Source organism: Perca flavescens, chromosome 17, assembly GCF_004354835.1.
Source record: "Perca flavescens isolate YP-PL-M2 chromosome 17, PFLA_1.0, whole genome shotgun sequence".
Lineage (NCBI taxonomy): Eukaryota > Metazoa > Chordata > Actinopteri > Perciformes > Percidae > Perca > Perca flavescens.
In genome coordinates this window covers 23,401,397-23,413,834 of record NC_041347.1, presented here as the reverse complement: position 1 = coordinate 23,413,834, position 12,438 = coordinate 23,401,397, and the positions used below count along the sequence as shown (strand labels likewise).

Sequence of the window (12,438 nt, the reverse complement as noted above, 5' to 3'; positions counted from 1 at the left end):
TGTGTTTCCTACAAGGCTCAGAAGGATGCAGGAGAGTGTCACATCAAGATCCCTGTCATCACCTTTGACTCCCCGGAGAAGGAGAAGCAGGAGGCGGAGGAGGGAGAAGGAGCAACTGGATCGGAGGACGACCTCACCCCGAAACAGCAACAGACAGCAAGCCAAAGTGAAGAGTTTCACCTGTGTAGAGAAACAACCACTTCTGAGTCCACCACACTGGAGTGTCCAGATCCAGACCAGGAACATCTTGGTCTGCAGCTGACTGATGACAGCACACCGAGCCAGCAGCTGACAAATGATAACAGCTCATCAGGTATCGATGTCCACTCCCACCACGATGACACAGATCCTCTGGATCCTAACGTGGATTCACAGGGTTTCCTGCGTCTGCCGCCAGCTTTGGGCCGCTACGGGCCCGGGGGAAGGACTCACATCCGTGGGCTGAGCATGGACAGTGGGAAAGATGCCGTGCTGCTTTCAGACCGCTCACATAACACAGTATGTTGGCACTTTAGCTCTGTTTCTATTTTTAGTTATCTATCTCCATCCATCTGTCCATTTATACATACAAACATTGTCTCTTTATCAGAACACCATGACCAGTTCCAAGTCAGATCTGGAAGCGAAGGAGGGCCAGATTCCCAACGAAACCAACTTCTTGGAGTTTGTTTCCTTGTTGGGGTCCCTCAGTACCAGAGGGGGAGGTGCCAGCACACAGGAAGATGAGGGGCCAGAACGCAAAGAGGACATGGGAGCTCCAGAGGAAGGTGAATCTCGGCATGAGGGTTTGTTCCCTTACCTCCACCTCCTTTATCTGCATGTTTTGTAATGTCATAGTTAATGCAGATGTTTATATATAAGTGCACACATGAGTGCAATGTCAGCATTGTGTTACGAGCTGCAATAAATTCCTACTATTGCTCTTAGTGCATGGTCCTATCAGCTTTATAAGTTTAAAGATCCATACTAATACTATACTGATCTACTGTAGACAGTGGTGGTTCTAGACCATTTCAAATGGAGGGGCCAGACTGGGGCCACATGCAATTTTGGGGGTTACCAAATTTAAGCACAAGTGTTACACACCACCAACCCTCCATAGGTTTGGTTTTACAAAATACTAACAATACACATAACAGTAAACATAGTATGCTCATTGAGTGTTAACCTGCATTTTATCTATCACTGCACCCCTTTGGGATAAAGGTGGGGTTAAAAATGTATGAAAATATTTGCCACAGTTAGGCCAGAGGGGGGGTCGAGGCTTAATATTACACCCCTGCCCCCCCGAGCTGAAAGACTAGCTGCCTTTACCTTTAATAAAAACAAATTTCTGTTTCTTATATTTTAATAAAATCATTTCCATTGGATCTGCTTGCAGAGCATCTGAGTATGACTTCCAGACAAGATGAGACGATAACAGAGACCAACACGGACGACAAACCAGAGAGACCCAAACCACCAACCAGTCTGCTTACCAACACACTACAGGCTATAACACCCACACAAATCCCAATAGTCTCTCCTGACAGGTAAACATGCCTGTACACCCACATGCTTCAATATACATATGCACACAGCTGAATTCACTCATCCAGATCTCCAGTTGATTGTGTTTTCTGTCTCCAGTCCACAGACAGACAGAGAGAAGGATCCAGACTATGATTCCCTGCCTTCGCAAACCTCTCAGTCAGAGAGCTCCATGTTGCAGGTCATCTGCAGACCAGAGGCTACCAACAAAGAAGACGCCTACACCTTCCATACTGTACACAGTAAGCAGCCACCCTTGAATAGTTAAATAGTTAACAGTTATGTTTGTGTTTACATAATCTTTCCATTAGTTCCTGGAAATGTAATGTTTTTTTGGGTAACACTTGAAGGTATCTACATAAGAGTGACATGACACTGTTATGAACACATGACACAGTCATGACACATGAACCCAAACCCTAACCCTAACTAGAGATTGCCCGATACCATTTTTTGCTTCCCGATACGTGTCCGATACCTGAACTTGCGTATCGCCCGATACCGAGTACTGATCCGATACCAGTGTTTCATATATTTTATTATGTTTTAACAGCTGTATACTACTATCCCTGTATGGATGTGTTATTATTTCTATCTTTGTGAAACATGAACAAACACAAACAATGAACGCCACAGAACTTTCTTTTATTGTCCAGTTTGACAGTCAGTTATAACAGAAAAAGAACATAAATAATCTACTTTAATGTAGATTTTCTTTAGGGCTTAATTACCTGGTATCGGATCGGTGCATTAACTCCAGTACTTCCCGTACCAGCATTTTAGGCAGTATCAGAGCCGATACATCTCTAACCCTAACCATAACTTGTCATGACAAAAACCGAATGGCACTTACTAAAAGAAGCATTATGTCATAAATGTTTATGACTTGTTTATAATGTTTATGACACGTTCATGACAGTGCCATGTCACTCTTATGTAGATACCTTCAAGTAAAGTGTAAATGTTTTTTGTGCCAGAGGCAAAGTAAAACGAGTCACATGCACCTGGTCCCTGATCAGTTTTAGGAGTCTATTTGTGCTGGGACAGTCTGATAATATTTTGATCTTTTGAACAAATACACAGTATGTGCAGAAGGCTCTACCAACAGCTGATGGTTTCACTTTTAAAACAGCTCAAATTCAGATTAAATGACATTCTTCTGGAATGGCTCCAAGATGTTCTGATGTTTAGCTGTTCAGTCTCGGATGCCTGTCTGTAGTGCTAAAAAAATCCCACATAACAGATTTAGCTACTCATCAGCTGGTTATCAGTTAGTCTGACAAGTTTTATGTATGTATGTTTTTCTCAACAGGAGACAGGCCTCGTAAGCTGTATGCAGAGAGAGCTCTTAACCTGCCGCTAGGAGCCGAGCTCATCACTGGCAATATGTGGTACTGCTTCCCCCGCTTCCTTGTCTCTTACTTTACCAGCAACACATGCTCTTTTTCTACAAATTTTTCATCCTGTTTTTGCTTTTCCTGCTCTGTCTACCTGAATGTTCCATGTACTTAACTTCATCTTCCTTTTTCCATCGCCTCCTAAACCATCATCACTGCCTACGTAATCAGGTTTATTCAACAGATTAACATCAGTCTGTTTTGTGTGTGTGTGTGTGTGTGTCTGTCTTTGTGTGTGTGTCTTCAGTGACCTACTGTCAACTTCTTCCAACTCAGAGTGCCAGGACGGCATGGGGGGCAGTCACACTGACTGCCCATTCCAGCGACGCATCATCCCTGCACACAGGCTTCGGCCACGAAGGACACACCCTGAGATATTCCAGGTTTCCATCTGCTTTCACTTTTCCTTTTTTGTTCTTCATACCAATGATTTACTTAACCTGATTTGCTAAGACTAAAGACATGACTTGTTTATGAAACTATGACTATGATGTGTGGGGTCTTTCAAATGGTTGTAAAGCTGTTATTTAAAGGTACCCTGAGGTACCGGTGAGCGTGGCGTTTCTGTTGCGTGTCAGCTGCCTGTCAGCTGCGTGGATTTTGTCTGTCTTTACACACCAGAAACGGAGCAAGATTCCAGATCGGCCCATCTGAACTTTCATTTTCTCAAAGGCAGAGCAGGATACCCAGGGCTCGGTTTACACCTATCACCATTTCTAGCCACTGGGGGACCATAGACAGGCTGGGGTAACGCATATTAATGTTAAAAAAACTCATAAAGTGAAATTTTCATGCCATGGGACCTTTAAACAAACAATCAATAAATAGATAAAATATATATTAATTCTACATAAACAACAACACTGTCAGTACAGAAAAATACAGGTTTAAAACAAGGAAATTAAAATGCTGATTCCTTTTTCAATTTGCATTTGTACTCCTTAATAGTTGAGTTAATTGGCCAAGTCCCCAGAGAATGCCATAAATGATAATTAAAAAATAACCAAAAAACTGGTAAATTAGATTTGTGTTTTCTCTCTGTCAAACAGTGGGACAGAAAAAATATGAGTCATTACTCCTGAATCAGTGTACATCACTGCTGGATGCAGACCATCAGGGGGGACATACACTGACTGGATCAGTTGTTGAAGCTGAAACAACACACACTCTCAGCTGAATCATTACCGCACCACTCTGTGTGTGTGTGTGTGTGCGTGTGTGTGTGTGTGTGTGTGTGTGTGTGGGGGTTGCACACTGTGAAAAATATGTTGTTCTGTCTCCTTACAATGATCCTGACTGTGTTTTGAATTACCCTACATCATGTAGTTAGAAAAGTTAATTTGCATCCCGTTATTATTGCAGTTGAATTCATGTGGGTATAAATTATTTGTTTGTGTGCATGTGTGCGTCAGGAAGAGGACTCTTTGGATGAGTCCTCAGAGACGTCCACTCAGGAGAAACCGACCAGGAAGATTTATTACAAACTCAAACTGTTGCCTGGGAAGTGGATCAACATTTTATATGACCGACTCACGCTGCTTGCCCTTTTGGACAGGTAATAAACCAAAAAAAAACCTGCCTTCAAACTCATTCCACTCATTCCACTGTTTGGATGTCTTGAAATCCAAACTCGTAATCATTTTTCAGCTAGGAAATTTTTCTCTGAAAATAGTATTTAGATTTTAGAGCAACAAGAATAACAAGTTACTGTATGTGTATCTTACAGAACAGCCCCTTCCATCAATATCACTTAATTGTTGGTCAATTTAGTCCTTTTTGTGAAATTTTTTCCAGTTTGATCAATCAGTTTTATGTCTTTTCAGTTTAATCGTCAGTTAACAGTAATTCAATCCATAAATGTCTGTTTGTCATGAATTTTGTGCAGGAATGATGCTCCTCAATGAGGATATACTGTATGTCTAGTAAGCTGCTGAATGCATCACTATAACCTGTGTATGCCTCTGTAATGTATGTGATGTTTTTGTATAGAAACCAGGACATTCTGGAGAATCTAGTTGCAGTCTTCATGGCCTTTCTGGTTTCTTTCCTGGGTTTTTTGCTCCTCAACCACGGCTGCTTCAAAGACTTCTGGGTCTTCCAGTTCTGCCTGGTTATTGCCAGCTGCCAGTATTCCCTACTGAAAGTAAGGAAAATACAAAATCTCTATACAAGCCATGCCATCTAACTATTGCTTTGAGTAGTTTACCTGAATCTTTACTGTTGGACCAAAGTGTGTGATGGTATTGTGATGGTCTAAGGAAAACCATTTCACCATAATAAAACCAACTTGCATTAAGGAATGAATGATGTGTAAGCTCAACATGTGTGCCATGGTGACCTATAATATAGATTCAAAATTAAACTGGCCTTGCCAGTTCCTATTTGCTGATTAAATATTTGCTTCTGTGGTTTTGTTTTCCAGAGCGTTCAACCAGATGCAGCTTCACCAACACATGTGAGTACAATGTTATTTTCTTACTAAATCTCAGAGGAAATATTAAAGTAGTAGTTGAGTAAAGACAAAACAAACTTCTAAAAAACAGCGTATTCGGTTGCATTATAATTACCAATATTTGGGAAACTTATATGCATACATGTTCCAGTTGGTTGGTTAGTTTCAACTTGTGGTTGCTGTTGCTCTTTATTGGTGCATGTTGGCATATCATGTCATGAATTGGAAAACAGTTCCCTTTTCCATATTAATAATGTTGCTGTGTTTTGACTGATGCACAAGCAATGTGGCTGCAGAGGATATTACTCTTGGGAGCTCTCTTAGTTGTGTCATGACTCATGTTACTGTAAAAAAACAAACGTGCCAGACATATTGCATTCAACCTAATATGACCCAACTTTGTGTTACATTTGTGTTTTGAATTGTGATTACATCAGATGTTGGTATTATCTTGCAGTGTCTAGCAGTTAATATCATCCTAACCTGTGCTTGTTCATGTGTGTGTCTCCAGGGTCACAACCAGCTGGTGGCCTACAGCCGAGCAGCCTACTTCTGCATCTTCTGTGCTCTGATCTGGCTGCTGGAGCAACTGCTGAGGAGGAAAGACCTGCCTGTCTCCACCCTGTACGGAGTCACCATCATCTGCCATGATGCACTGGGCTTCTTACGTGACCTGCTAATGGGTAGGGATAAATGAAATGTACCAGGAGAGACAAACGATACAATTATTTGTTTTATTTCCTGTTCAAAACATTATTTCTTCCTTGACAGGTACTAAGAAATGTCTTTTGTTTCATGCATAAAACAGGTTTTACCTACTGCTTCCCAATCACCTTCCTAGTGGGCCTTTTCCCTCAGATCAACACCTTCACCATCTACCTGCTGGAGCAGATAGACATGCACTTTTTTGGAGGGACAGGTTGGTAAAACTTTCTAATCGATTGATTTCAGTAATGCTTGTGTTCTTGAATCCAGATCCTCAAAGAATATCAATTTAAAAGTGGTTTTTTCATTGTAAACTGTAAGGCTCTGGTTTGATGCCTGCGTGTGTAATCTGTGTAATTTGCATTCAATGTTGCAAATAAAAAAATTTTCAGGGCCCTTTAGTAAAGGTGAATCTTCTTAGTGATTTAAAAACCATAAAAATAAGACTACAGTACATGATTACCTTCGTGACTCATTGTGTAATACAAGTGCATATATTTTCATCCTTGTGTGTCTCAGCTGCTACGAGTCTCATCTCTGCAGTCTACAGCATCCTACGCAGTCTGATCGCTCTGTCTCTGCTCTACGGTTTCTGCTTCGGAGCTCTCAAGGTACAAAATCAACTGGATATCAAACAAAAGAGAGCATAGGTAGGAGATGTGAATATAGAAATAAAAGAAGACAGGGAGTTTGGTTATAAATAGCATGTGGCCAGGCAGTTTCATTAATGGAACTAAGTAGAGCTGCAGCAAAATACAAAGTTTTTCATCCTTCAAAAGGGAAGAAGCTTTTAAACAGAAAATCTAAAAGCAGCAGACTCTGACTTTGAAGGTACATGATGCTACGATTCACAATGGTGTATGTGGGTATATGTGTGTGTGGTTACAGGAGCCGTGGGATGAGCAGCACACCCCAGCTCTGTTCTCTGGTTTCTGTGGCCTTTTGGTGGTCTTTTCCTACCACCTCAGCCGGCAGAGCAGCGACCCCACCGTACTACTGTGAGTATCAGTGTGTGTGTGTGTGTGTGTGTGTGTGTGTGTGTGTGTGTGTGTGTGTGTGTGTGTGTGTGTGTGTGTGTGTGTGTGTGTGTGTGTGCGTGCGTGCGTGCGTGCGTGCGTGTGCGTGCGTGCGTGCGTGCGTGCGTGCGTGCGTGCGTGCGTGCGTGCGTGCGTGCGTGCGTGTGTGTAGGTCGATAGGTTAGGTCCATGGAAAAGAGAGCTGAATTCATCAAGGAAATGAAGGCAGATGGTAATTTTCACCCAAAGCTGACTCTCATCTCATCCATAATGTCTAATTTTAACATTTTTATTTACAGATCTCTGGTCAAGTCAAAGATAATGCCCACATTAGTGGAGAGTGAGGAAGAGGAGGAGGAGGAAGATACGGAAAGTAAAGACCCACTGCCAGAGAAACTGCAGAACTCTATGGTAACTAAAGATGATTATGTAGAAATAAACTGATATGATGTGGTTTTGTTCTATCAATTATGTTGGTAGTGGAAGATGATGAGTAAGGGTTCAAGTTGTTCAGCTTTTCCAGTGTTGATTGGACTACTCTGAGCATTTTATTGTTTTGAATTGCAGCAGCCCAGAGGCAATATTTAGCTCATGTCAGCTCACAACAATTATCATCAGCAGATTAATACTCATGAACACTATGCACCTGAGTTGTGGAATTCATACATACTGTGTATGAGAGGGCAGAGAGTTTTAAACTCAGTGTTGCAGGCGGGATAATAAAACAATGTTTTCTGTCGATCATTGCGTGTGAATACAGGGAATTATGCATCAGAATAAAACAAGCCTCCTGCCGCCTTTTACAGTATTAATGGAGATTGTGAAGCTTTAAAGTCCTCTTGAGCTGCTGCGTCTTTCATCTCTAAAAATTGAAGGCTCAGAACGATTAGACAGAAATAGTCTCACACCGAAATGAGTCTGATTAACTAATGTGTTTTCATTCAGTGTGGATTATTAAAGATTGCAGCGTTCCCTCCCTCTTGTGCTCTGCAGAAGGAGATTCTGCTGTCAGATGTAGTCGTGTGCTCTGTTGCCTACATCCTAACCTTCGCCATCACTGCGAGTACTGTGTTTCTGTCTCTCAAGGTGAGATCCTCGATTGTTTCCTCCCTCTATCCCGCTGATTATTTCTGTCTTTTACTTTTGATGCTTCTTGCAGTTTGCAGGAATACCAACTCAAGTGTTTTGTATAATTATTCATTTGAATCATGTTTCTTGTGATACACACCAACTTGTATCCAGCCCTTTGTGACCATCGTGCTGTATGCTCTGGCGGGGACGGTGGGGTTTGTAACCCACTATCTGATCCCCCAGCTGAGGAAGCATCACCCTTGGTTGTGGATTTCTCATCCGGTTCTCAAGACCAAGGAGTACCACCAGTTTGAACCCAGAGGTCAGCATGCCTACTGTATATAGACCAGCGTTGTCTGGTAATATTCAAGTATGTAATTGCATGGATCGTTCAAAAAACAACTAGAAGGCACACACTAACGCCAAGGCCATGCAGTTATCGAAATGTATAATTTGATCACCAACATCACATTTTGCATAAATTCAAAATTTCCAATCTCACTGAAATGTTTTCAGTAGTTATTGAGATATTCTGTTTACTAATAGACAAATGTATACTGCTAAAAACATAGCTTCCTTGGCAGAAGTAAATAGGATGAAGCTTTTTTTTTAAAAATGGCCATCTTGTCATCAATATTATAAGGTATCAGTGCAACTTTCCTTGCAGAGTAGCGATTAAATAACAAAAAAACATGCTAGCAGAAACCCTGAACTAGGTCTCTCTGTACTCTAGAAAGCTGTGATTCTGATCTGCTTGTGGTATTTTGTTATTCTTGCTTGTGTTACAGAGGACGCTGTGCTGATGTGGTTTGAGCGACTGTACGTGGGGCTCCTGTGCTTTGAGAAGTACGTGGTGTTCCCCGCCATCGTGCTGAGCGCCCTCACTAATGATGGCTTCGCCCTCAGTCACCGCAAGAAGCTTGGAATCCAGTGAGTGGACACAAACAGCCAGTAGGAGATTTCAGGCGGGATGTGGAGGGGATACCATATTAGCAACATAACCAAAATTCATGCACCCCCCATCCTTTATCTGACTGAGGTTTGTGCAAGTTAGAATCTATGGCCCCGACCTTGGCTCTGAAATATCAGTAGCCTAACAATATTGATAAATCCACGGCGCTGTCCGTGGTGCTGAAGTAGTAGCCAGATTTGTAATTGCAACTTCTGCCAGTTTCTAAACTGTTGTTTGTGCCGCCTCCAGCTGTGACGTTCTCCTGACGACAGTCGCTGGACTGAAACTCCTGCGTTCATCCTTCTGTGACCCCAGCTTCCAATTCCTTACCCTGCTCTTCACACTCGTCTTTTTCCACTTTGACTGTCCACACGCCTCTGAGAGCTTTTTGCTGGATTTCTTCATTATGTCTATTCTTTTTCACAAGGTAAGAGGGTGTGTGTGTGTGTGTGTGTGTGTATGTGTGTGTGTGTGTGTGTTGCACACCGGGAGACATATTTTGTTCTAACCTAATGTGGTGTGTATGGGATTACATTGATGCGCATTATTGGTCAAGTTGATGATCAAGTTTATCTAGGCTCCAGCACAAGACTGAACATAAAAAATGCGTTACAAACTTGAGGTGTTGAGTTTAAAAGAAGTGGGTGTTTACCTGTCATGGAGGGTCTAACAAAAAGATGCCATCCAGTTGCATTATGGGATTTGTAGGATCCAGCATTTTGGCAGTTTGTCAGGATGTCTCGGTCTCGGCAACTTAATAAATTTAAGTCTTTTTTGTTTTATTCTGTCTCTGTTGAGTATCTCAACTTTATGGAAGTGCAATACCATATCACATAGGAGAACTCCTTTAAAAAGGACGAGTAATGACAACTGTCCTTGTCCATTTTACTTTGAATGATGTTTTAGAAATAATCTTTTTGTGTAATTATGTGTTTTGACGTAGCACAACCCGCTGTTGACAGACACCAAAGGAAGATTATTTGTTGGGCATTTTCGGCCTTTATTTGATAAGACAGCTGAAGACATGAAAGGGGAGAGAGAGAGAGGGAATGACATGCAGCAAAGGGCCGCAGGTCGGAGTCAAACCTGGGCCCGCTGCGTTGAGGAGTAAACCTCTATATATGGGCGCCCAACAAAGTCTTTTTTTACGAAGAGGTGAACTGAAATGTTACTGTCGGAAAACATGAAATATGACATTTTCAACTGAACTTTTGTTTTGTGTTTTGTCTGTATGTGCCACTGACATACTGTAGTAGTAGTATAGTAGAATAAATGTATTTTCTATCCCGGCAGTTGCACAGAGGGCTTATTAACATTTATAGTGATGTGGAAGGAACTATAATAGATCACATTTATTCAGTATGCCTTTAACATTACCAATGTTCTTTTGAGGTCTGTTTATAGGGGACTGACTATGTGTTGTTCACGTTTCTGTCCAGATGCGTGAGCTGTTGCTGAAGCTCCATTTCATTCTGGTTTACATCGCTCCCTGGCAGATCGCCTGGGGCAGCGCTTTCCATGCCTTTGCTCAGCCGTTTGCTGTGCCTCGTATCCTTTCTCTAAGACCTGTATGTGTGTCTGAGTGCATCAGTACCTGCTTTTCTTTCCTTTACTGGTGTGTGTGCGTGTTCAGACTCAGCTATGCTGCTGCTCCAGACTCTGCTCACCACCGTTTTCTACACCCCACTGGCTCCCTTCCTGGGAAGTGCCATCTTCATTTCCTCCTATCCGCGGCCCATTAAGTTCTGGGAGCGAAACTACAAGTAAGGCTTTGACAGAGTGCGTGAGGACTGAGTTTCCCAAACAGCCTGGAGGTGTCCAGACCTCCCAAACTATTAAAAACACATCAATGTCACTGTTGCACTGTGTGACATGTTCCTTCATTACCATTCTGTAGTTTGTGCGCCGTAGTTTATTTTGATTCAATCTCACATACAACATCCTGCTGCTGTGAATACTCACTAGCGGACCAAATGTGTGTATTAATCTGTGACTGGAAATAGTCCCTAATAAATGCACTATTTCATCCTGTTTGAGTAACTTACTCAGCCTTTATAAGTACGTTTATAAGTAAAAACATATATTTGTGAGCTATTTTTAAAGAGTTACTGCTTCGAAGTAGAAATAAATGGGCTTGGCGCTGAGAGCCACAAACAGGATAGGGAAGTCAGAAAGTATTGAAAAATTGACTAATGACTTATTTTTATATAATTTACTGTATGAGTTTTAATAATAACATAAACATTGTATATACTAAAGGAGAAATCAATCCCAACCTTTTGAGCAGAGCTAGGCAGATTAGCAGATAGACACCCTCCTCCTCCTCTCTCTCTCTCTCTCTCTCTCTCTCTCTGTCTCTCTCTCTCTCTCTGTCTCACTCACACTTACACAACATAACCCTTCTGTTCCCTTTTACTTATTGATGTGAGAGACTGTTTGTACTTCAGCTTGCAGAGAGCACTCCAAAAATACTCTTGCAGCTTTGTTGTGCAAACTTCAGTGATTTGACATGAAGCAGGCTGTGATTATATTTAGACTTTGTCTAAATCTTTGTCTGTCTCGTGACATTACAATCACTGACAGCATCATCTCTGCTGGATTGAGATCTAGGTGTTTCTGCAGTAGTTGTGCAGGTCGAAAATGTGAACCTCAGCCAAACACCAAGACAACATTAAAACAAAAGAATAACACGGACAACAACTGAGACCCCAGAAAAGTGTAGTTTTAAAATATTTAGTTTCATTTGTCTGATGGCTGTAGAGGTTTTACAACTACAGTGATCTGTATATGGCATTGACTAGTTTTAGATCTTCAAGAGGAGTAATTCTTTCTGAGAAACCTTACAGTGGTAATACAGTCCACACATTATTCCAAGAAGATATGTTATCTAGATCAGCTGTTCTCCACCTGTTTTGAGGGAGCCGTTTTAAAATACGTTTTGAGTTGTAAGCTGTTGTCCCATCAGCTGCAACATTTACCCAACATTTACATTCACTATTACATCTCATCATTCCTATTTTACATGACTTAAACATGGGAAAGCTTTGTCACTATAGCATAAATGATACCTTTTGACTTTAACAGTCTACATAGTTTTAACTGTTTCTTGTCTCCCATCTCTTGCAGCACAAAGCGTATTGACAACTCTAACAGCAGACTGGTGTCCCAAGTGGATAAAGAGACAGGTGAGTTCCTTTTAACTAGACTTACAGGTTGCATCTATTTTTTATTTCTGTCCTCTCAAAGTCATATCTGAAAGATCAATTTTGAATAAATTAGGTTTAGGTTTAGTTGTTCTTGTTATTATTTGCAGCC

General features: G+C 41.5%; 1 protein-coding gene across 3 annotated transcripts in view; it reads left to right on the top strand.

Annotated features, from left to right (window-relative positions):
• pcnx2 (pecanex 2) overlaps window positions 1–12,438 on the top strand; it is a 34,801-nt gene that overhangs the window by 10,034 nt on the left and 12,329 nt on the right. For all 3 annotated transcript variants that reach the window (XM_028602791.1, XM_028602790.1, XM_028602789.1), the window contains exons 7-27: window positions 16–498; window positions 590–767; window positions 1,382–1,532; window positions 1,630–1,772; window positions 2,843–2,921; window positions 3,175–3,310; window positions 4,340–4,482; window positions 4,917–5,070; window positions 5,350–5,382; window positions 5,891–6,062; window positions 6,188–6,298; window positions 6,604–6,695; window positions 6,973–7,082; window positions 7,400–7,511; window positions 8,094–8,186; window positions 8,343–8,493; window positions 8,960–9,101; window positions 9,373–9,550; window positions 10,563–10,671; window positions 10,757–10,886; window positions 12,250–12,308. In XM_028602791.1, coding sequence (XP_028458592.1) covers window positions 16–498; window positions 590–767; window positions 1,382–1,532; window positions 1,630–1,772; window positions 2,843–2,921; window positions 3,175–3,310; window positions 4,340–4,482; window positions 4,917–5,070; window positions 5,350–5,382; window positions 5,891–6,062; window positions 6,188–6,298; window positions 6,604–6,695; window positions 6,973–7,082; window positions 7,400–7,511; window positions 8,094–8,186; window positions 8,343–8,493; window positions 8,960–9,101; window positions 9,373–9,550; window positions 10,563–10,671; window positions 10,757–10,886; window positions 12,250–12,308 — 2,959 coding nt within the window. The remainder of the gene's footprint in view (window positions 1–15; window positions 499–589; window positions 768–1,381; window positions 1,533–1,629; window positions 1,773–2,842; window positions 2,922–3,174; window positions 3,311–4,339; window positions 4,483–4,916; window positions 5,071–5,349; window positions 5,383–5,890; window positions 6,063–6,187; window positions 6,299–6,603; window positions 6,696–6,972; window positions 7,083–7,399; window positions 7,512–8,093; window positions 8,187–8,342; window positions 8,494–8,959; window positions 9,102–9,372; window positions 9,551–10,562; window positions 10,672–10,756; window positions 10,887–12,249; window positions 12,309–12,438) is intronic.